General features: G+C 37.1%; 1 protein-coding gene across 2 annotated transcripts; it reads left to right on the forward strand.

The window, feature by feature from the left end:
- The first annotated feature begins 1,658 nt into the window (after nucleotides 1–1,658).
- Nucleotides 1,659–25,524, forward strand: ptpe (protein tyrosine phosphatase e). Of its 2 annotated transcripts, none has more exons than XM_011484135.3 (21): nucleotides 1,659–1,898; nucleotides 8,022–8,143; nucleotides 15,521–15,592; nucleotides 16,860–16,956; nucleotides 17,259–17,332; nucleotides 17,736–17,872; nucleotides 18,011–18,101; nucleotides 18,202–18,278; nucleotides 18,360–18,396; nucleotides 18,477–18,574; nucleotides 19,056–19,175; nucleotides 19,748–19,911; nucleotides 20,434–20,569; nucleotides 20,748–20,897; nucleotides 21,145–21,238; nucleotides 21,516–21,592; nucleotides 21,731–21,865; nucleotides 22,017–22,142; nucleotides 22,278–22,429; nucleotides 23,593–23,728; nucleotides 23,878–25,524. In XM_011484135.3, exons 3-21 carry the CDS (start codon nucleotides 15,529–15,531, stop codon nucleotides 23,950–23,952), a joined length of 2,040 nt encoding a protein of 679 aa, XP_011482437.1. In that variant the 5' UTR covers nucleotides 1,659–1,898; nucleotides 8,022–8,143; nucleotides 15,521–15,528; the 3' UTR covers nucleotides 23,953–25,524.

Below are 25,524 nucleotides of genomic sequence, written 5' to 3' on the forward strand. Positions count from 1 at the left end.
CATCTGTCTGCCCAGCTGTTGGACATGACAAATAAAAAAAAAAATAAATAAAAAAAAAGCTTTATAAAAGTTCCAACTATTGAAAAAGGTTCTCTCAAAAACATTCGTAAAAATATGTTTGCGATGTTAAAATTGGTAAATATTGATTAGAAAACATGTAAGTATGGAGATTCTGATCATTAGAAAGGCACAGGGATATTCTGAATAGAGAAGTTCAATTACTTCACTTTCTAAATTTAGGTGTTTTTTACTGAAATGATATTGAAAAATAAGCATTCTGGATGACTTTTATAAAGGGATTTAAAAAATGATGGAATTATAAAAAAAAGTAAATTAGCCTACCTACTAGAGTGCCTTCCAATGCTCCAGGTACCAATACTCCTATTATTTGTTTTTTAAAGGAAAAACCTGATTGAATATTCTTCTTTAAAAAGGCATACCTCTAACACTGGCTTTGATGCATTGTAAATGCTTAAAAAAATAATAAAAAAGAAAATCTTTAAAAAAAGAAAAAAGCTTTCAAAGGTTCTTAATGAGTTTTTCTTTAAAAAACAAACAAACAAACAGGTGTTTTGGTGATGAAAATCTTGTGAAGGAAAATTGTCATAGAATATACACAGGAATGATGGGTTTCCTCCAGAAATCTGTCCTGTGTCGACTCCCTTTCAGAGTTTTTATGATGTGGGGGAATCAGTAGTTCAATATTTTGAGCCTAAATATATTTAAATCTCCCCCATTATTTAAAATCGACAATGAATGTCCATTTGGTTGCGATAAAACACACCATCCTTCCAAATCAATGTATCCCACAAGAGGTCAGTAAAGATGTGTCTTTACTGCATTCTTTTCAGAACATGAAGCCAAAGAGGATTGACCTACATGCTGTAAACAAAAGTACTTTGAGGGATTTTCTGAACAAAACCTATTAGTCTAAACAGATGTGAAATCTGCTCTAATGTCTATAAACCTAATTATAACAACAACTATTTCCCCAGATGCCCTAAAAAATGCTGGTGTTTGACTTCAGAACTTCAATGCCAAAGGCAATTTGTTGTGCACAAACCCATCAATATTATACTATGTGAATAAAACTTTTGCATATTGTTTTTAAAGCATTGTTATTACATATAATGATGTGATGCAAACAACAGTCATAAAAAATAAGCAACCTCTTCTTCCTCTTGAAGAAGGTTCATCTTCATCAACAGGAAGCTCCCCTTAAACCTTGATTTTACGAGGTTTTTTTTCTTCTTTTAGGTTAAAAGACTGACATTTAATGAAGATAATCAAGATTTTTGCAGGGAAATTTTACCCCGAACCTCTACGTCAGCAGCATCACTTGTCATAAACAAAAACAGCAGCTTTTTAAGGTCGCTGTGTAATCATAACACTCCCAAAGCAGCCCGACAGGAACACGTGAAGCTTTTCTGTATTAAACAAAAAAAATCTCGCAAAATGTCAACTGTGAAGAAAAACAACAACAGTAGAACAGACACAGCCTCTTTATGCACAAGCCTGCCCTTTATCATCCAGTGATGCAGGAATGTGAAGGATGCTGAGCGTTCACCTGATCCACGCTTTGCGCCCGTGGGAGGGTCTCTCCAGTCTCCACTCTGCCGTAACACGGCCCAGTTCTGGTAGGCGTGCTTTCAGGCTGGGTGGGGGTGGGTGGGGGGATTGGAGCGCCGCGCATCCTCTGAGAGGGATCTGCAGGAAACATGATCATCGAGGGAGCGTGAACGCATTCCTCAGCTCCGGTCAGACGATTCGACAGCTCCGTGCGTTCCGCGTTATTCTCCGAAGGACGTCGGAGGAAAAGCAGCCAGCAGAGAGCACGCACGACCCCGCATCGTCATTCGCCGCTGCGCCGGGTGAGACGAGGTCATCGCTGCTCCACGGTAAGATGCAGAAACACCAAGCACTGATAACAAACAGGGCCGCTTTTCAGCGCGTAAATACGCATATCTACACTCAGTCTTTATTTTTGTTATTTTGGACCTCTCCAACGTGCACAGACGCCGATTTGTAGCATCCTTTACGCATTATCTTCCTCTTCTCTCCTTTTTGATTGTAGAATATTAAATCCACGGAGAGAAAACGCACGCAGGTCACATGAATTCTAGGCTACAGGGCACCTTAGCCGACATACCTGAGCACAGATGCCCTACAGAGAAAAAATGGGTTAGTGGAGCAATTCCACGCGTGCTTTGACCACCGCACCAGCATGTCGAGGTTGATCATTTCTAAATGAACCGAAATAATCGGACAAACGATAATTTGTTGTTTTTTGGGGGGGTGCTTTAAATCCCATTTGGACATTAAAATAACATCATTGATTTCATGCAGGAATCACTGGGGAGCATGCGCAGTAGCAGGCCTGGCTTCCAACAGTCCCAGTGGATGCTGTTGCTCACACGCTCTGGGCTGTGCCTCTATGTAGCAACGTTTTAGCTCACCTAGTTTTCATGCAGACTGACTAATCATGCCACCCTAACAAATGAAATAATAAATACATGGATTCACTTCCCACCCAGATTTTCAAATGTCAAATACAAAATGATTAAGAAATGTGGAAACTTGCTTTTGTTCCATGAAACCTAAGTGTTAGGAACTTTCAGTGGCATCCCACATCCCAGTGACCCGAAAAGAAAAATATATGTTAAATTTGGAGTTGCCTTAGAGCACCGGTTAGCCTACATCAGAATCACTGTAGAAGTATCTGAATTAAAATCATTAAAGCATGGTCAGCTACAATTTATTTTAGAACACGTGTCATTTATACTGAATACAGGTAACAAACTGATGGATACATATACACATATATATATATATATATATATATATATATATATATATATATATATATATATATATACACACACACACATATATATATATACACACACACACATACATATATATATATATATATATATATATATATATATATATATATATATATATATATATATATATATATATATATATATATATATATATATATATATATATATATATATATATATATATATACGTCTCCATCAGTTTGTTACCTGTATGAAAAAGCTATAATTTGTTACATACAAACTACAATCAGCAGCCAATCAGGAGCCACAAGCTCCCTCCTCCATTCTGACACATTCAATTGCAGACCAACAGATCCATATATATCTTTTTGAGGTGAGTGAGGGTCTGTAAGCTGGCGGGAGAGTAAATACAGGGATCATGGCAAAGGAGCGCAGGCTTACTCAACGCCAATAGTCTTGCCCACAACTTGCCCACAACAGCATAATTGTAATAAAAAGACGACTGGTGAATGCTTTTGAAATAGATCAAAAGAACATTGGAGCGCACCAAGTAGTTCTTATACCCTTCATATGTGTGTGACAGAAAATGTCACTGTAGCTGCTGCAAACTTTGAATGTTGCAGAGAGGTATTGGATATTGGAGACTGTTGTTGATGAGCTGACTGTCACGCATTGAGCTCATTAGACTCAATGCGTTATCGACTTTCAGCTGACATGGGGAGCAGCTTTAGCAATGATGCATGCATGGGTGTTACCCTGGTCCTTATTTTGTCTTGCATGTCAATTTATTGATAAGGATGTTTTGATGGTTTTTTTTAGTTTGTACACCCACCCAAAGCATTGACAAGTGCATGTCTTACCCTGTTAGTCTCAAACAAATTGTTTCCTTCCATGCTCAAGCAATTTTGTTTTCTAAATCCCTAATCTGACTTCTTTGTCCAGATATAGTTTGCCTTTGTACATCATGAGGATTACATTTTGTTTGTCTGCAGAAATGCACAGCTGTAAGAAAACAGAGATTTAGCAAAAAAACAAAAACAAAGACTTCTACTTTAGGTTATAATTTAGTTTTCCCTCAAAATGACTTCTAGCCATGATGAACAGCTGTCCATATAGTAGTGTTCAGAATACAGTGCTGTTTAGGAGATGCAGCATTACAGTTTGTTTGGGATTCATGCATTTCTTTCAAGCTTTTAACAATTGCCTCCAGGCTATTTCCTGCATATACTATTTTATATTCATACGTCAATTTTAAACTTGGCTACCTCGTTATGCTACAATAGTTTCATAAGTAAACTCATGGTGCAGCTCGCTGAAAGAGGAGGAAGTGCAGTTGCGGTGATGTGCACTGAAGAGTACATTTCTTTGCTGACAATGCGTGACACTTAATAGCATGCATAGTGAATACATGCCATAACTCATATCGCAGGGAATCTGATTTCTCTTCTGTGATAACGCAAATACACATGCATGTGTGCAAGCGCACAACACACACACACACAGACACAAATCTACCTACCTAAAAGGAGGCACATAACACCTGTGTTTCAGTTTTGGCTTCTTCCATAATTTATGGACCTTTATTTTAAGTTTTATTCATGAAAATGTTAGGGGTCAAGTCATACACAAACACAAAATAAAATAAAAGAAACAATAATAACACAACATTAGACAGACATTTTTTATTTTTTTTTATTTTTTACTTTTTATCATATTCATATCATTTCTTTGCGGGTCAGGTGTGCTGCTGCCTCACCTGACCTCTATGACTCAACGTCACTCCAAGGTGGATTCTCTGTGGTGAGCTTGTGGCTGTTTCAGAAAACACGTTTTGTGAAAGAGTCTGAGAGAAAAGTTGCAAAAGGAGAAGCTTGTTGGCTCAGAGTGGAGTTTTGCAGATGTTAATAACTCTGCTCTTCACACATTCGTGTTTTTCTTTGCTCCTGTGGCTTTAGAGTTGACACGCTGTAATCCAGTTATAATGAACTTCAGGAAAAGAGGCTTTCTTGTTATCTTTGGCAGAGCTGAGCAGAACAAGAACAAGTTGTTATTTTCCTAAATGTCATCTCTTGCCCCTGGTTTCATCTATCTTATGCCCCAGAAGTGTCATATTTGGAGTCCTCAAACGAGAGGCTGGAGATTATGCTGCTCATCCTTTGAAAATTGTGCATAAAAAGTTGGAATTCTGATGTAGAGTAGCTATCCCCTTTCAAAACACAAGCATTTGCAGTTCAAGTGCTCAGCCGACCATCCAGAGACGTTTGAGAATTTATTTAGTCTGCACAAAGTGGAACAAGGCCTCATATTTTTAAAAGAGGCAATCATTTTATCTCGACATGACTTTGTTTCCTGCAGTGTTCCTGTATTTTTCTTTTTTTATTCTGACCTGCAGCACACCTGGACTGCAAGGACCTCTTTTTTTGTTGTTGCAATTTTTCTTTCTTACTGTACCTTACTCATATTGTGCATAGTCAAAAACTCACCTAAATTTCCTTGTAACCAGTGAAAATGAATTTTGGGGATAGGAAAAGACCCCCCCCCCCCCCACACCAACAAAATAATGATGACATCACCGCGGGAGAAGCCGTCAAAGAAATGAATGGGGACAAAAGATTTTATAGGGCTGAAAAAAATGTTTACAACTCACTGATGAAACAAAAACACACTTAATGGGGACATTCAATGGAAGTTTTACAATTACTATGGGATGGACACACGACCTGTAGCTCTGTTTCATAATAATAATAATAACAATAATAATAATTGATACTTTATTTATCCGACAATGGGGAAATTCTCCGCATTTGACCCATCCCCTGGGGGAGCGCCGAGCTGCAGCCGAAACGCGCTCGGGAGGCAGTAGAGTTAAGGGTCTTGCCCAAGGCCCCCATTGGGTGATGTTAATTGCTTGCCATTGATATGGTAATTGACCCCATTACCATTGTCACCATGATGACATCACCCCACGATATAGAAAAATAAATAAATAAATAAAACTTTTCCAAGAAAGTTGACATATAAGCCACCAGCTTAAGCCTAGAACAACAAAAAATATTGATGTTTGACCTCAGTAAGAGACCAGCACTTTAAATTTGAAAAAATAAAAGAATCACTTTAAGTACCTCCTACTAATTTAAACTCTTTTCATATTTTAATCTACTTTCTCCTTAATTCTCAAGCATTATTTGGAACCACTTAGAAAAAAAGTTAGATTGAAAATTAGAAGATTTTTAATGCCATTAGTGTGGAACAATGTGAAAATACAATGTGAAAATACAATAAAGGCACAAGGGGAGAGTGAGGGGCATGTAGCAGCCAAGTGGGGGTGGGTCAAAGGGGGTGGGGGGTAGTTCCTGCAAGACACACAGTGCCACTCGCAGCTTTAATTTTTCCAGGTTTTTTAGACAAATTTTAGAAAAAAGATCCAAAGGACTTGGTCATAACTTCTGAGGATCACTGCAGCCCAGTGGTTGAAACATGTGAAGGTGATTCAAGTATTTATCCTGATAGTAAATATCCTGAAAATTTACATGGAAGACAGAAACAACTGGAATTTAGCAGACAACATTTTTACTTTTACATGGAGGATAAAGCATGGAGGAAGCTGTTAGGAATAGGGTTCATTTAATAAATATTCAGATAAAAAAAGAAAACTGAGTCATCATCTACGTCATGCTGTGCTGGGCTTCAGGACTTCAGTGTTGCCTGTTTCGATATGAATAAATGATTGAACTTCAGGGTAATGGGTGATGACTTCACTCATGTAAAACTTTAATGACCTTCAATTTTTTCCTTCTGTTAGTCAATGGGCTGAGCATCACCGACAGAAACTGGCTATGCTGTATTTTAACTAAATGCTCTTTCCACTAAGGATGAGGAAGGAAAAGCAACTAGTAAATGAGGAGTTTCATATAAAGTCAATCAAAAAGAAGCAAATTCCCTTTATAGAGATTTAATAAAATACACTGCATCTGTTTTTAAATCTTTTTCATCGTCTGATTTAAAAACAGTATCAAAAATGTTAGATGTTATTGTTTGTAAGGTTTTTTTTCCAGAATAAATTAAAGTCATGTAAATTTCCCATTTTGTGCATCATATTGTTGAATAACTATAAGTTAATGAGAGCCACACATGCAGACGCCATATTCAGTGTACAGAAAGTGCTACAGAACTATTTTGTCTTTTGTGGCTGACAGAGAAAGTCTGAGTTTTTTCCCACCCTCAAATGAAACACTTCATCAATCTTGCTTGAAGCTGAAGAGAAGGGTTATTAATTAGGCTGAAAATGTTGACTTTTCACTTTTTGTCCCACTTGGAATTTGGTAGGCAAAAATCAGGAATTTTTCCGGTATTTTATTTTATTTCCTTTTGTCGTCTGGTAAACTGAATACCTGCTTGCGTAACAGTTGCAGTTTGACAACAATGGTTACACGAACGACTACTTGGCAATTAAGAGGTGTAGTTCTTTAAATGCTTGTACAATTTTTTTTGTCTGATTTTATGTTCATTTTGAAGTTAAAAATAATGTTTTTAAAATAGTAAAACACAATTTGAATAGATATGTGCTTTACCTTTGTAAAAAGTGCAGCGTGCATCCTAACGGAATCACAAATCTTTTGAATGTTTTTGAACAGATTTTTGAGTTTATTAGCACTTTTCCAGCTTTCAAGTTAATGTGTGTTAAGATAATGAGAATTAACATCAGCAGCTTCCTAATGGTTTCAGACTGTTGAGCACAGCTCTTTCTCTAAAACGGGACACGAAGCGTTCCATTTACCTTGTTCATTCATTTTTCCTGCAGCTCAAACTGTTTAGGTCAGTTGAGCTACATTTGGTAACTAATTTATCTGTCCTAAAGTTTCTTCTCTGTGTTGCTACATTATGCCTTATAGTGGATGAGCAAAGCGTCTATATACCTTTAGACTTTATTAAGATGAAAGAAAAATTCCACCATAAGACAAAGTCATTTAGAAATATGTACCAGTGTACCTGTGTTAGAGCATTTTTTGGACAGATTTTGGAAAATGTGAGGTGATAAATCGGTTTTGACATGACTACTGCCATGCTTTTGCATTTGTGGTAAACAGATCGTAAACTGTTTTTTTTTATGACGAATTTAATGCGCAACAAATCTGGAAGCATTTAACTGGAAAACAGAGAGTACACACTGATGGAAATCAACTGTTTTGTCTTTTCTTACATTATATTTTTCAGGTTCCTTTGATCCCCCATCCCATGCTGGCAGCTCAAGTGCCAAACAAAACTGAATCCAGAAAATAAGAAAGGAACAGAGTTTGACATGGCTAGACGGGCTGCCTGACAGCACATCATAGCAGGTTTGCTTAAAATCTAAGTTATCTGTTACACATTCCTTGAGATCAATTGTTTTCCATGTGATACATTTCCATCTAATAGAAAATTATTGAACCAAAATCTTTGCTATGTTTAATAAATAGAAGAATAACACAAAAGTAGGTCAGAATGAGAATGTTTTCAAATCCCGGACAAGGACACTGCCATTTTTAACCCAAAATTGAAAGGTCGTCTTGTTGCTAAGCTCTTAAAATTGTAAAAAAAAAGGATGTATTTGAAGTTTGGTTGATGAATCCACAAGTTTGTCCTCTATTAGAGAATTTATCTCTGAAGCCAAAATCTTTTTCCCCATCACTTGTTTCATGTATCTTTATACCACAGTTCAGCCACACTTTGTTTGTGCTTTGACTTTATTTATTACATTTTTTTTTGCCTTTGCTCTTGACAGTAGAAAGGTAGCTGAGAGTGCTTTTCTTTTTTCTTTTTTCTTTTTTTGTATCTATTTTTTTCTTTATTGATGCCTTTGTTCTTCTGCTGTCTTGAAAAAAGAAACTGCAATCTTTTATCTTTTCTTCCGACATGACAAACCAAACATCCACAAAATGTGCATCTTTGAAGCTGCATTGATCTGTGAAGAAACTGAGGCAGGGGCTGGATAAAGCATTTATTTGATGTATTGTTGAATCGTTTGGGAAGGCTCCTTTCCCATAAAACTGTAGTACAAATGCTATCCAATGCATCTTTTATATAGCATTACTTATGTATCATTAATGTTATTGTAAAAATGTCACAGATCTTCTTTTTTGTGACCTCTCTGGTTTCCGATGAAAGCTGATTGCACATCACATATCATCTGTTCAGTGTTATTAATATAACTGGCTGAATAATTTAAAACTGGATCCGTTTTCCTGTGCATGCACATGATTTTGCCAGTAAGCGGAGCAGCCAGGTTGCTGTTTGTTACAGACCAAATGTTATTGAAAGTCTTCTGTGGTAAGAAAGCAATCAATCTCTAATGTAAGATTAGTGATGTTGATCTGCTTGTGTGCTGTCAGCGAAAAGCTGTGCAACAACTGGATAGATTGTAATGAAATTTGGGTCAGACATTAATGGTTCAAAGAAGATAAATCCACAGACTCCTCAGCCTGGTGTGCCACTGAGGCATTTTCTTTAACAACTCTGATGTTCCAGAAGAAAACATTTCAAAGGCAGATTCACAAAAAAACAAAAATCACCCGTACTTTGATTCCCTCTTTTTTATTAGTTTTATTATGTATTTTTGCATTAAGGCTTCCTAATGTCAGGCATTTTTCCCCCCAAATAGTGTTTTATTTTCACTAGTTGACAAAAAAAAAAAAAAGGTCAATAGGCAAAACAAAAAATACCTTAAAAAAAACAAAACAAAACAAAACAAAAAAACTTTTATAACTATAATGAGCAAATATACACACAAAGCAAAAAAGTAGTAAATGAAAAAAACAAAAGCTTCAAGACATTTGACAGGAAACTGATTCAATAATGAACATATGCATTTCTCTAAAAAGGGTTTTCATTTAGAGCAGATAATAGAAAGATTGTCAAATAAAATCAGATAATAGAATCCCCCCCCCCCCCCCCCAGTGTGAATCTAATGGTAGTTTGCTTTAAAATCGGTTTCCCTTAAACATTTTTACGTAACCCTTGTGCTATCCTAGGCACTTTAATATTGGGAGTTGGGTCATCTAGACCCACTAGACACTGTGCTGAACCTTTTTTCTTTAATGACTTGTGATCTTCACCGGTGTCCATGGATTACATGAAATCTTTCCACCTTTATCATGATAGGAATAACACGTCACAATGTAAGGGTGGGGTCATCTAAGATAGCTCAAGGGTTAAAGTCATCTCTTAACCACCTTTTGTCAACCAATTGTGTTTTGTTTTTTTCAATCATTTTTTAACTATTTTTGTTTCAAAACTTTGAGACAAAAGAGGCTTAATCAAAGTGCTGATTATCTGGACATTCAAAAATAACAGAGCAAAGAACACGCAAACTGTGGCGTATTAGGCAGAAAAAAAAAGCTGAAGTGATTACAAGCATCTGACAAATGAGATGAGCAAGGCTTGGTGGAAATATATGGAGTAAGTAATAATACTTAATGAGAAACAGGTGTGTGTTTGAAGCACTGCAGTGGGTTAATTAGGAGAATTCAAAACAGGTGTGGAGCAGATCCAACTCAATGCAAAACCAAAAAGGAACCATAACCGACTATTTACAGAAAAATTTAACACATTTCAATTACATTTTAAGATCTCTCTATATTTTGCCTCAACATCTCTTGTTTCCATGAATCATTGTAGATTATAACCTGTTTTTGATACCTTATATTAAATCTATCAAACAAAATATACTTCCCTGTGGTATTTAAATGTCCACATATCTGTTATTTTTCATTTGAACTGCGTTCCACATCATATTGTGTCAAAGGTCCAGGAATTAGATGCAAAACATACGTTTCTAGCATTAAACACCAAAAATGAAAAGGCTATAAAATAAAATAGCATTTCTAAATACTAAACATTTATAAGCTCTTTGGAAAATACAGCGGCTTAAATATGTGATTATTCTTAAAACAACTGAAAGTCTTCTTTCTATTTATGAACAATAGTTATTTTCTGAATCAAGATAGAGACTTAGTGAGGGAGAAATAAAATGTATGAATTCATTCATTCATCTTCTTCATTCATCTTCTTCTTCTTCTTAACCGTTTTATTCCCTTTCGGGGTCACGGGGTTGCTGGAGCCTATCCCGGCCACTTGGGCGTAGGCAAGGGATGCCCTGGACTGGTCGCCAGTCTGTCGCAGGGTAGAATAACCTCAATCACACATCCATTTGCTCTCACACTCACACCTATGGACAATTTAGAGTTGCCAATCAACCTATGAAGCATGTTTTTGGACGGTGGGAGGAAGCCGGAGATCCCGGAGAAACCCTACGCATGCACGGGGAGAACATGCAAACTCCACACAGAAAGGTCCCCTGTTGATGTTGTTTTTTCATGTCCCCCAGCCGGGACTTGAACCGGGGGACTTCTTGCTGTGAGGCAAGAGTGCTAACCACTGCGCCACCGTGCAGCTGTATGTATGAATTAAGGCTCTTTTTTGAGAGTAAAACAGTCTAACTCAAATATAGCTTTAAGTTAAAGCATATTTTTTACAATTTACCAACTATTGGTTAAGCTTAAGAGCCAAACTTTATTTTATTTTTATTTTTTTCAGTTGATCTTTTAAACTGCTGTATTTAACTTCTTGAGTTGAGTTTTGGTTATGGTTCCTAATGGAGCTCCTGACTGCTATAAAACACAATAATACCACTGCAACAATGCCTCACGGACTTCCTAATGTGAGCTTTTATTTGCCCGTCAACATAAACGCTGCTCAACATTCAGATTGATGGAATAGTGTTTGTGCCGCCAGTCTGACACAACTTTAAATCAGCTGCGGGACGCACTTTCCTGTTTTTTAGTTGGGGTTTACTGTAAAGGTCAAACTGAGAAGGATAGTCGCTTCACCAACAGCAATTTAAAACTATTGAACTGTTACAAATTATTGTGTTTTGCTCTGATCCAATTTTATCAACATTGTGAAAGAAAATCAATACCCCACCACAAACTACATTTATATAAATGTAACAACGAAAGCTACGCATTTTAGAGGATTGAAAGAGCATCAGTTGCAGCACAACTTAGATTTTTATATGGATTTTGTTTTATAGTTATTGAAGTTTAAGACAGTAAACTTCAATAGTAAAATAGGCAAATGCCAGCTGGCTTTTATTGGCACTGAAAGTTAATGGCATCACTGCTTTTTCCAGATTTTCCAGAAAGTAAACAGATTTGCAGCATCTAGAATTCCGAGTATTTTCAATGGAGCTAAATGGTGCACAAATCATTTTGAAGTTATCACAATTGCACTCAATTTACATAGAAGTGGATTTAAAGTTGCTCTTCACATTTATAAATTATGAACTTTTCATGTTTTAATGTGTCACATTTATTAAAGTTGTTCCACATACTTGCAGACTTACAAATGTTTCACACATTTAAAAAAAAGTATCTATTTTTTGAGCAAAAATGCTCAAAACCAAAGCTTTGGTTTAAGAAAAAAACAAAAGTCCACAGTGCCTTCTTGCCTCAACTCTATCATTACATGTGTATTAAATGTGTGTTACATTTTTCTGAGTAGACCAGAAGAATCTTGGCCTTTTTGCTCTCAAAATAATAAAAATAAAAATAAAGGTTAATTTGTTTGACAAGCTTGTAAGAACAAAAGGTACAATTAAAAAGAACACACTTCTTCAGCAAGGAGGTAAGGAGATAAGGCATTTGATAAATTCAAGTAAGATCCATTTACAAGTACGTAGTTGTCTTTGGATCTTTAAAAATCTAAATCTCTCTATTAGTCTAAACTTTACAAAATCAATTACCCTAATTTTTGGAGTAAAAATCGCATTGTAGGATAAGTTGCACTTTTGGGAGAAAATTTTAACCCTTTTTTAAACAAATCCAGCTAAGACCACACCGAACGCGATTCACGTGTAAAATTTGCGTCCGCCAAAATTTCTTTTTAAACAAAACAAAAAAGAAATTGTTAAAAAAAAACGGACCCTTCCGTCTCGTGTAGGAAAAGCTACTATAAACTCATCGCTACAGCGCTAAGCATTGACTTATTTACGATGCACGGAAGACACATTAATAACATAGGTTTTTTATTTTGAAGAGCTCTATAAAGTATCGGTAATCATGTCTCTTTGTTTGGGTTCATGAGATCATTCAGAGTATTTGATTTCATTTATGGGGATTTTTACCTTCTACTGCAAGAGTTGCATCTAAATGATGGAGCTTTCAGCAGTACTTCCGTCTCTCTGTAGTCTAGTTTGATGACTCCTTATCTCGCATTAGTCTAAGGAAGGAAATAATAAAAATAATAGTGTCTTAATGAACATAAGAAAAATATCATAGATTTCAGGAGGATTCTCCCCCCTCTAGTGGTAGTTAGAGGGAAACAATGACTAAAGAGCAGCCGGTTGTTAGTGGGACAACGAATATATATATATACATATATATATATATATACATATATATATATATATATATATATATATATATATATATATATATATATATATATATATATATATATATATATATATACATATATAATCACAAATATGCCGCTTCTGAGTATGAACCCCTAGCCAAACTTTGCAAACAAACAAAAAATGCAACTTATTCTAAGTTTTAAATTCTTGATTCTTGATTAAAAAAAAAGGTAATTCATTTGTAATTGTTACTTTATTTCAATATTGCAGAATTGCATCAGTTTGAATTATTGCAAAATTATTTTTGAAGTTTAATTAATTAATTTTTCTTTATATGTGTTTGTTTTTCAAATTTGAGAATTCCTAATTTTGATTTAAAAAAAAAACTTCTAAAGTTCCTCAGTTTGAGTGACAAGTAACGTGAAAAGAGTTTTTGTAATTAAATAGTTTTTGAATGAAACTACACAAACAAATCAAAATTGAATCAAATTTTAAATTAAATTAAAAATTTTAATTTAGCAGAAAGAGCATTCTTTCCATTTCAGTCTATAATGCTTCATCATCTTAGAGACACTCAAGCTGCGTCCTACATTTCCTGTGTTGGTCAAGCAAGTCACATTTCTTTGCTGTATCAGCATTTAAAAACATTTTTTATTACCACTTCCTCTTTTTCTCTTTAGCCACTCAAACCCATTCAGTTTCTGGTTCGTTTTTTCTCCTTTTAAAGCTGATTTCTCTATTCTTCTCACCATTTCTTTGCTAAACGTTGCATGTATTGTTGCCGGCAGAAGGTAACCTGTGCAGTGACCCTTAAGTGCAGCGTGCCCTGCAGCACTGAGCTATGGAGTTGCATGGGGTTGTGTTAAATGGGAAGAGTGGGAAACAGGTGCTGCCGCTGTCAGCTTGTTAGTACTGGGGAGGGACTTAGCCCCTCAAACAGAATGCAGCACATATGCAACACATACCCCCTGGCAGCGGGGCATACTGTATGTGTGCACATGCATGTGTTGTGAGAGGGAGAGTGTGTTGCATATTTGCACACATTAGTGATTCTGGGAGACAGTTATTGGGGTGACAAATCCTTGGCTGTATGAGTGTCATTGGTTCAACATGTTATTTTTGCAAAGAAAAATTTTAACATTTGTTAGAGCTGTAATTTCCTTTTAATTTTTATTTTTTAGCTTAAAGAGATATTTTAATGGTAGTTCCCCTTGGGTTATGTGCAAGACATTCTCTCAAATATCAAAAATTAGGCCCCTAGATGACCCATTTCTGGAAGAAGTAAATTGACACGATGAATAATTCCATCCAGTCTTTAGGCCACTATAACGAGAAGGGACTTAGAGAATAAATGAGGACACTCGACTCTTGCTCTCATTTTAGTCCATCAAAGCCATTTAGACAGCATTGGCCTGTTTGGTTAATTTATTTTAGGATTTCTTGCCCTCGTATTTAGAAGAAAGAGGAAGAATAAAGAGGAAATGAGTGTGAGTTTAAAACAAGCTATAGCTGCTGCACTGCTGTCCAAAAAAGAAAAGAATAGAATGCATAGAGTCCATTGAAATCTAATATAATTAGGACTCAGTTGTGATTTTTGTTAGCTGGTGCTCTACACCCAAAAGAAAAGTCGGGATACCAAAAAAATGAATAGTTCAGTGAGTAGAGAGTGCATCTAAATAGCCTCCAGGACAGAAAAAAAATGTACCTCAATACATCTCATTTTAGCTGTTTGTTTGCAGAAGTTGCAAACCCTCATTTCACAACAACCACCTACAAAGAAGAATTACTCCTGCTTAAAGACTCCCATGCAAAAATCACAAATATAGTTATTTTGGCCGAATTACTGAAAAAGAAACATGAACACATAAATATTTGTAAATTTAGGGACATTTTTTCTTGTCTTTATGTTACCAGGCAGGTAGCTGCACATCAAAGACAATGCAGCAAAATGAGACAGCTTTTAACAGCTTGAGCTCAGCTCCAACTTCGTCCACCGAGGATACGGTTCCTCTCACCTGTGGGTTAAAACCTCCTCTTTGGTTTGATGTCTGAATCTGTGGTTATTTGATGATACGCTTTCAAGTCAGCCTGACAGGACAAGACTGTGAGCAGATTTCCCACAAGGACTTAAAGTGCTCTACAGAGAGACTCACGGGTATCACTCCTCAGTCACATCAAAGCAGAGCTATCATCTTTGGCCTCTGTGCGCTTCTCCCGGAAACAGATGGTTTGGCGTCCTCTTGTGGAAAGAACAAGGAGTTGCAGGTTTTCAGTGACTAAAGTTGCAACGGCTTTTATTTTTGTTTTCTTTCATCAACAGATGCAACAATGTTGTTTCTGATTGGAATCACTGTTCCTGGGAATAATACATCACGAGACAACTTCACGTCAGGTAACAAACTTAACCATTAATAGTTGTATTTATCTAGTTTTTAATTGAATAAATAAATAAAAGTAACATCAAAGTTGAGCTTTTTTCTTCCTTTTAATCTTTAGTAACTTTAGATATTCGTCCAGCTTTTGCTATAGTTAAATTCCATTCTTATTTTCGACTGATAAATAAGCAAAACGTAGAGTTTTTGTTAAACAAGCAGCAAGAGAACTAATAATCCTTTTTAAGTCAAATTTTATTTTAAAATATTTCTTTGTGTTGTTTAGGTAATATCCGCAAACAAACCTGTTTTTTTTTGTTTTTTTGTCGCTCCACATCCTTTTTATGTGTAAAAAGTGAATGACATAAGAAATTGTGGCTCAATTAGACATAATATTTAGATTTTTTTATGCACACATGTCCTTTAGAAAATCTCTCTCTCCATCTATATATCTATCTATTCTATATATATATATATATATATATATATATATATATACATATCACACATATATATATATATATATATATATATATATATATATATATGTATATATATATATATATATAAGGAGCCAGTTTAGCTCGTGCTGGTTTGCGGCGCCTTCCGTCCGTGAAACCCGGGTTCGACTCCAGGCTGCTCCCTGTTCCCTTCTCTACCTCTGCCGGTTCCAAGCCCAGCTTGAGAAGGTTGCGTCAGGAAGGGCATCCGGCGTAAAACATTGCCAAATTTACCATGCGACTCGTTCGCTGTGGCGACCCCTGATGGGAGAAGCCGAAAGTGGAAGAAGATATATATATATATATATGTGTGATATGTATATATATATATATATATATATGTGATATGTATATATATATATATATATATATATATATATATATATATATATATATATGTGTGTGTGATATGTATATATATATATATATATATGTGTGTGTGATATATATATATATATATATATATATATATATGTGATATGTATATATATATATATATATATATATATTAACACGCCCCTCTCTTGTCTTGTCTCTCTCTTTTTAGGATTATTCACAACATTTTAAGCCTTCAGGCAAAACACTATTTGATGTGATATGATCCGGTCTTGGACTTTATTATTGAAAATAGGGGAGCACATTTTAACACCACAGGAGCAGTTTATTCTTGTTTTTTTTTTTTTTATCACCACTGTTCAATAAATTCTAGAGCAAGATTGCATAGTTTTGTGTAAATTGTTTCAGACTTAATGCTAGCGTTTTTAATCTACTTCTGTTTTTTTTTTAGAAAATCCCACCCACCAGGGGGCTCATGTGCTGCCCTCCACGCTGGTCATATCCCTGGTTCTTATCGTCGTTGTCCTGCTGACAATCTACTGTCTCAGGTATAAAAAAACGTGCACTTAAATACTACCAGGCGTGTGAGAGCGTGACCGTGAATGTGCCAGGACGTCAGAAAGAGGGGGCAGTTTTTAAACAGGTGGTGGGCAGTGGCTTGCGGGTAAACAGCTGCACCTCATGAAAGACAGCAAACAAAAAGCCGATCAGTGAGCTCAAACATTCACTCCTTGACGGCAGCATGAGGAGGAACAGCTTCACGTCCCTGAGATGGTTGATTTTGATTCTCCAATTAAGGCCATTTTTAACATTTGGGGTTTTTAAAAAGTGTCCTTTTGTGTTTCAAAAGGTTCAAAAGCCACAGGAAAGTTCTTGTTACATCAGTGGATAAGAAGATTCCCAACGGCTTCTTGGAGGACCAAGGTATGTTTATGCTGCAAATGACCACAAATTAATGGAAAACACAATGCATCCTTTCTTAATTTGAGTTGAAAATGTAATCCCTTCATAAAAAAGTAAAACATTGTGATCTGGTGCCTAGTTGGAAACATTTGGAAAGGCGCTTAGATTTCACAGCGCTTTAGGAAGCACAAAGAACTCACTCTTCATTCTTTAAAAAAAAGGAAATTTATGGAAAGGCCAAATTTTGCAGCTTTGTGCAACAGCACCAATTTTATGATTCCAGAAGTCGTTTCTGTCAAGTAGCCACAGAGTAAGGAAATCTTTATAGTCAGCAGGCATGTTTTTGCAGGTGCTGTGAGAGCTTGTAACCTTCTCCGTGGGGACGTGTGAGCAGCCTGACCTCCATATATTCTTTTAAACACAGGAGAACAGACAGTGGTACTCCTCCCCAGATCCCCCTCACCATCCAAGAGGTACTTCCCCATCCCTCTGGACTCTCTGGAGGAAGAGTACCGGATACGCTCTGCTGATGATGGCAAGCTCTTCAGAGAAGAGTTCAATGTAAGCACTTGCTGTTAATGAAGCTGTTTGTCCTGCAAGTATAAAGAAAAAAAACAGCCATAAAATGTTAGGTTTGCAGGCTTTGTGGCCATGGCTTCATTTCAACCTCTTGAGGTTTGGATTCTGTCTTTATTACAGTCACTGCCATGTTACTTTCGCCATGGGTCCTTTGAAGAGGCGAGCAGAGAGTACAACCGAGAGAAAAACAGATACCCAAACATTTTACCATGTGAGTGAGGACATTCTGTATTCTCAGCCATATATTTTATAGCTAATATAATCATGGAGCTTGAAAAAGAGGCTGGAAGTGCCCATCTTTTCTGTTTCAGACGATCACTCCAGGGTGGTGCTGAGTCACCTCGATGGACATCTTTGTTCAGACTATATTAATGCATCCTACATAGACGTGAGTGTAAACACAACCAGGGCTTGTAATGAAGTAAATATTGTTTAGGTCGATTTTTAATACCCAGAATTCATCACACAGGGATTCAAAGAGAAGAACAAATTCATAGCAGCACAAGGTAGATAAAGGGGTGCAGATTTAAAAATGTGCATTTATGTTTTTGTCTTATTGATATATTTGTCTTTGGTCCTTTTCTAGGTCCTAAACCTGAGACACTAGCCGACTTCTGGAGGATGGTCTGGGAGCAGAAAACTACTACTATAGTAATGCTAACAAATCTGAAGGAACGAAAGGAGGTATTTCCCAAACTGATAATAAACCAAAAAGCAAAAGTCCACTAGTGTTTTTTTTTTTTTAATTAATGTTATTCTCATGACCTAAAGTTAAAATGTATATGATTTGCTTCCCAAGTGAGAACCTCAACAAAGATTCACCCAACAGATTACTTAGCTTCGCATTAAACCCACCTCAAAGGGATAATTGAGTTTTCAACATCAAGTTTGATGGAGCAGAATGGCGGCGGATCAATGATGTAATAATTGCTGATAAGATCCTAAGAGGCTTCTCGATAATTAGAAAATCTAGTTAAAGGGTGCAAACGTCACCATGAAGCCCAAAGTCACTGTGCTTGCCTTTGCTTTGGATCACACTAACCAGACTCTAAGCATACAAGAGACAGAGCCGTTCAACCTTTACTGATGTTTTATGCATGTGTGTTTTTATTTCCCCCTGCTAAATCAGAGAAAATAAAATTTTATTGTTTGGTTACCTCACCAGGAAAAATGTTGTCAGTACTGGCCAGAGAAAGGCTGCTGGATGTATGGAAATATCCGAGTGGCACTGGAGGACGTCACTGTTCTGGTGGACTACACTATCAGAAAGTGCTGTGTTCAATACGTAAGTCTACTAAATTTGTAAAAATGAAAGATTTAATGATCAAAATTAATAAATTCAAGCAAGTAACAGAGAGCATTAATCTTCCTCCTTTTTCCAGAGAATACCAACATTAGAAAAACATGAGAAATGATCAATAAGTCATTTTAACGTGCAGCAAGCAAACTATACATTTGCAGTTTATCATTATTTTATCTTTAGAAATCCATGCAGGGTTCCTGTTTCCTTCCCTGTCTCTCTAGCTGCCAAGTTGGATGGCAGCTGCATGCGCTGAGAAGCTGTCGGATTTCAAAATTCACTTTGTTCTGGCTTCATGTGAAAAAGCACAGACATCCTTTAGGTTAAAAGAAAAAAAAAAGTCTCCAAGCTCATCTGTGCAAACTGACAGACTGGGTGCTTTTACATTAAGTTCTCTGAAGTCAGAGCAATGCGGTGCTGAGAAGGGGGAATTTATAAGACCAAAGGGGAAGAGAAAACCAGTGTTAATTAGCCCCCTAAAAATAGTATACTTCAATTACAAAAAGATTGACCCGATTCGTGCAGCTCTGCAAGCTTTGTCCATCTGTGCTTCACAGCAAGACAGCGATGGACCGCGAGCTCCTCGGCTTGTCACTCAGCTTCACTTTACCAGCTGGCCAGACTTTGGGGTGCCATTCACACCCATCGGAATGCTGAAATTCCTCAAGAAGGTCAAGACTGTGAATCCATCCTATGCTGGACCCATTGTTGTGCACTGCAGGTAAAACTCTCGGACTAAAAGCAGCACAAATAAGGTTAAAGTTGGAGAAGGTCGGTTTGAAGTTTGAAGGTCGGAGGTTAGTCAAGAGAGCAAAGCTAAAGAACACAGTTGTCCGGTGTAGCAGCTCTCTAAAGAAATCTGCAGCTGATTGTAACAACTGCTGCAACAGGTGCCTGGGGAGAGGGACTGTTGTTCTTGAATGGGGCCCACTGTTGATGCTCGGCACCCAACTGTGGAATTCAGGCTCTGTTCTCCCAGAGGTGAAGTCTGCTAAAATGACCCTTATAAATCTATTAAGAGGGGGGTGCTTTGACTGTGGACGTGAAGCACTTCCACAGATGTTCACTGACTCCTTTTTTTCTTCTTTTTTTTTAGAAAAAAAAGGCCTTGTCATTTTGAAACTTTCCCATTTTTAATTTGTACCGAAATATGCTCACCATGCTGCTATGCAGTGACTTTTGAGTGTACTTTGTTTGCGTGTTTGTTACAGAGCAGACCTGCTTCTTGTTTGTGTTTCCACAGCGCTGGAGTTGGAAGGACCGGAACGTTCATCGTTATCGACAGCATGATTGACATGATGCACGTCGAGCAGCGAGTAGATGTGTTCGGCTTTGTGAGCAGAATACGAGAGCAGCGCTGTCAACTCATCCAGACAGATGTAAGAACTGACCCTCTCTGACCTGTTGTATGCGAAGCTGACAGCTCAGCTCGCCGCTCCGGTCCGAGCAAAAACAAGCAAAGACTCGGAAAACAGTCACGTCTGTGTGGGGAAATACTTTTCCAAACTAGAACAACTTCATCTTTGTCCTCCATTGCTTCCTTTTTTTCCTCCTCAGATGCAGTACTCCTTCATCTACCAGGCACTCCTGGAGTACTATCTGTATGGGGACACAGAGCTAGATGTGTGTTCTCTGGAGGGTCACCTGCACAGGCTTCATAACACCAGAGCCCCCAACGACAGGCTGGGGCTGGAGGAGGAGTTCAGAGTGAGAATGCAAACATATCACACTGACAAATGTCCACAAGTCAACTCTGAATCCACCTCATCCCCCCTGTGTCCAGAAGTCTTCTATTATCAGAGACATAAATCTCTTTTTGGAAGTTGTAACATTGGGTCAACTAAAGCCGTCCATCATTTTGTTTTACCAACACACTGAAAATGATGAGTGCCTAAAACTTTTTTTACATTTTTTTTGGACTCTCTGATCCTCTGCTTGCATTTTCTCTCATCAGAAACTCACCAATGTTCGGATTATGAAGGAGAACATGAGGACCGGGAACCTTCCTGCCAACATGAGGAAGAACCGCGTGCTTCAGATCATTCCATGTAAAGATTTTTCATGTCCAAGTTACTCCTCTTACTGCTCAAGATTCTGCAGACGTGCGTTAAGCTGCTTTTAAACAGGGCTCATAATTTCAAATTGTGAGTAGAGAGGGAAAAAGAAAGGCTGAGTCCAACTTTTCAAGCAGAAATTGGATATGGATTATGTCGTGTTTGACCTTACAAGTTTAGCAAAAGTTTGGCTTTGTATTCTTCATCAAACTTTTATTTTATTGGGGATCAGTTATGGAAAGTTTCTTGTTCTTTTCTTTCCTCTGTGCAGACGATTTCAACCGAGTAATACTCTCAGTGAGAAGAGGACAAGAGTTTACCGACTACATCAATGCCTCCTTTATTGATGTGAGCGCTCCCTCACAATCTACCTTATAGATTTCACATAGAAGTATAAATAAAGCTTATTGTTTTCCTAACAAACAATGCAAAATATGATATTTGCTGCACTCTCCAGTGTTGTTTACCTGTTGATCTGCCCTCCAGGGCTACAGGCAGAAGGACTATTTTATCGCAACCCAGGGCCCCTTGTCTCACACGGTGGAGGACTTCTGGAGGATGGTGTGGGAGTGGAGGTGTCATTCAATCGTTATGCTCACCGAGCTCAAAGAAAGAGAGCAGGTACGCTTTGATAGTCCTATTTTTATTTGGATCAGTGGAATTTTTCATTTCATATTAATTAAATAACTTTTTTTGTGGTCTGCTCTAAAATTCTTACAAGAAAAGGTATGACGCAAATGAAAAAATATGAATAAATGACCTTTCCAACCAGGAAAAGTGTTTCCAGTATTGGCCATCAGAGGGCAGTGTAATCTTTGGAGATTATACTGTGGAGCTGACTGGAGAATCGCAGGGTGAAACCTTCACTCGCAAAGACATGCTGCTCACCTACAAATCAGTGCGTAATCTCAAAATGTGCAAACATACCACTTCAACACTTCTTTTTTTGTCCTTTTTTATCATAAAGTTCACACACCTTGTGAGATTTTGCTCTTACATGCATCCCAATGCTCCAATTTGTCTTTCGCAGCAGGAAAAACAGCCACAACATGTACGCCACTTTCACTTCCACGGATGGCCTGAGATCGGAATACCGGTCGACGGAAGGGGGATGATTGACATTATTGCGGCCGTGCAGAGGCAGCAGCAGCAGTCTGGAAACCGACCCATAATTGTACACTGCAGGTGAGGCCCTTCGTTCTGACAATCCGGCAGCACATTAAAACTGTATCCATCACAAAAAGGAGCCTGGACAAGTTCTTTTGTAGCTTTTTCTGGTGAAATCATTTACACTTTAATTGAGGGAATCTAGAAGGACTTTCAATTTTAGTGGTAATTTTTTTGTGTCTCTCCAAATGTCTGGCAATATACATTGTACATTTTCCCTCAGTAGAGCCTGTGTTCTACACTTAAACCACTTATGTGATCCCTTATAAAGACTTAGCTGTGAAGGCTTTGATCACAACCTAGCTTCAGGTGGAGTGATTCTAAAGCAGCATGCCCCGATGGGATTGATCCAATCCACTGATTCACAGTCAATTAAAACCTCTCAAAGTAAAATCTCCTCTGACTCCCAGTATGATTAATCTGATAAAATGAGCTAACGACAGGAAATGGTGTCATCACTCTCTTCTATTCCTTCATCACCACTTGTCTAAGAGGGGCTTTTTAAAGCTTTTCTTTTGTCTCGGGGGAATGGGGCTAACCCGCTGCAATCCCTAACGTCTCTCTACACTTTTCTCTTCCGAATCGCGCATTTCTCTCGCTCCTTGTCTCCCTCTTCCCCCAATCCCACCATCATTGTAAACATTGACTCAGTCAAACACTGAGCTTCCAGACTGATTAGTGTTAGCGTTTGGATTAGCTTCTCTTTAAGTGAGGATAATTACTAGCGTCATTACACAAAGGTCACCTTTTCTCTGGCAAACTTTTGAAGTTAAATGGAAAACAGATGTGCAGAGATTACAAGTGCTGAACTTTAACTGGTAGGGAACGAAAATATATATTGAAATATCAATTTTCTACTTTAAAGGTGAAATCCTGATTGGTTGGATGGATTTCACTTTGAAAACCCATCAGGTTTGTGTCAGGATGTCTGGAAAAGGAGAAGGTTTTTCAAACAAAACAGCACATTTTTAGTAATTTTTGAAAATAAAAACCTTAATGAAAAGTCTTGGGAAAACTCCAATCCAAGTCCAAACCCAAGTTTCCTCCTCGGGATTTATCCTTTTACGAATTCACAGCTATTAGAAAGGAGTAAACTAATGAGGAAATTCCTAGTTTGGCAAAGTTGAATATTTGGCTGCTGCCGATTTAGATGCTGATCGCATTGTTCTCATTATCCTTAGTGCTGGCGCGGGACGGACGGGAACATTCATCGCACTCAGCAACATTCTGGAGAGAGTAAAAGCTGAAGGTCTCCTGGATGTTTTTCAAACCGTTAAAAGTTTACGTATGCAGAGACCGCACATGGTTCAGACAGTGGTGAGTCCAAAACAAGATCATTTGCATCATATTTTTAGTACAGTCTACCATGTTTTTCCTTTTTTTTATTTGTGCTGTCTAAAATAATTCTGCTCACAAACACATATAGGACGCTTCTCATCATTATTCTTTCTTTTTCACTTCTCCAGGAGCAATATGACTTCTGCTACAAAGTGGTCCAGGATTTTATTGACATTTTCTCAGACTACGCCAATTTTAAATAAAAAACTGTTTTTTGTTTTGTTTGTTTTTTAATAAACATGAGCCAATTTAAATATGCAACCCCCCCCCAGATTGTTGTTTTGTAAAAGCTTTTTACATTTTCCACTTGAAAAAAAAAAAAAAAGGAAATGTATCATGAAGTTTTTTTGAAATTTATTCAACACATTTATGACACAGGTGTCTTTTTCAATAATGTTTTTTGTAATAATAATGAACTCCAATGTAAAATGGTGACATTAAAGGGGTTTTCATTGTAGCTCAGCTGGTTCTTGTACTGCAAAGAAAAGCTCACACACATATGTTCACATGTGTAGTGAGTGTGTTTCTGCTAGTTACCATTATGTATATTACTTTCCTTCAACGTGCTGTACATGTGTGCTGTTCCTATCTGCTTTACTTTGACCACAATGCCTTTATATTAGTCTTGTATTCAATGTTGCCCTTGCAACATGTTAGACTGCAGTACAGAGAATAAATGATGTGTTTGATAAGTAAAATGACATGCTGAATAATATTTGTAACAGAAATAATTTATTCTCTGAAGTATTAGTAATATTTTTTGTTGGCTCAAACTGACAAAAGATTTCATGTGTATTTCTTTCTGTCAAATGCTGTAAATGACCTCTCTTCTGTCAGCGAGCAGCTGCTGCCTACTGCCATTTTATTCAACCTCACTGACTTGTTTTTTTTATTTTTTATGTTTTTTTTGCCTGTGGCAATTGTGCTTAGTGGATTGGTGCCTGACTTGGCAAAATGTAATTATCCCACACTGAAACAGGCAGAAAATAATGTGGTTTTTCATGTTTCTTTGCCATTAAGCTTCATAGTTTGCCTGATAATCCAGTCCAATTTTCACACTTGCATGTTTCCTTACAGCAGTGCCATGTGGATTAGATGAATTCTAATCATGAAAAACTTGTCACAAAGTGACTAAAATAGAAAAAATAAGCCAGTTTTCTATATATATATTTAATTTAGATGAAGCAGTTCAATTTTCTAAAGTGTGTTTTTCAATAGTGGCTTGATCATAAGTTCTGCAAAATATATCTTAGTGATAGAAAGCTGCCCTCATTTTTGTAATTAGAATATGAGTGGAAAAGGTGTAGAAATGCCTGCTTATAGATTAAAAAAAGCTGATGCAGTCAAACATTTTAATTCAGACAATAAATAATGTCTGCAACACTGATATGACGCATAAAAAAGGCTAAATTTGAACGTTTTTTATGACTTACCTTCAGACTTAGACGTACTTATTGTAAGATTTTAAAATTTAGGCATATTTAAACCTCCATTTATTGAAATCACTGCTTCAATTCAGACATTCTGACCATTTAGTTCATTTCATGTACATTAATATCTGTCGTGCTCATCCATCATCCAGAATTGCATTGTTAACTTTCATCCATTCTTGTACTGAAGGAGCATCAGATAAGAAAAATGATACTGCAGTCTGTGTAACAAACGCACAAGCATCTTGTTTCGGTGATGTTTCTGCCTTTTGTAAGCTGCGTAGAGTTGAACTATTTGTTTGCTAAAAGCCGAATCCAATAAATTATTGATGAAGATAAACATCA

This window comes from Oryzias latipes, chromosome 15 (genome assembly GCF_002234675.1).
Source record: "Oryzias latipes chromosome 15, ASM223467v1".
Taxonomy (NCBI): domain Eukaryota; kingdom Metazoa; phylum Chordata; class Actinopteri; order Beloniformes; family Adrianichthyidae; genus Oryzias; species Oryzias latipes.

Coding starts and splice junctions, on each gene's coding strand:
- ptpe (XM_011484135.3), top strand. CDS start 15,529: ATGTTGTTTCTGATTGGAATCACTGTTCCTGGGAATAATACATCACGA. Junction 18,279..18,359: donor TTAATGCATCCTACATAGAC/GTGAGTGTAAAC, acceptor TTCATCACACAG/GGATTCAAAGAGAAGAACAA. Junction 18,397..18,476: donor CAAATTCATAGCAGCACAAG/GTAGATAAAGGG, acceptor GTCCTTTTCTAG/GTCCTAAACCTGAGACACTA.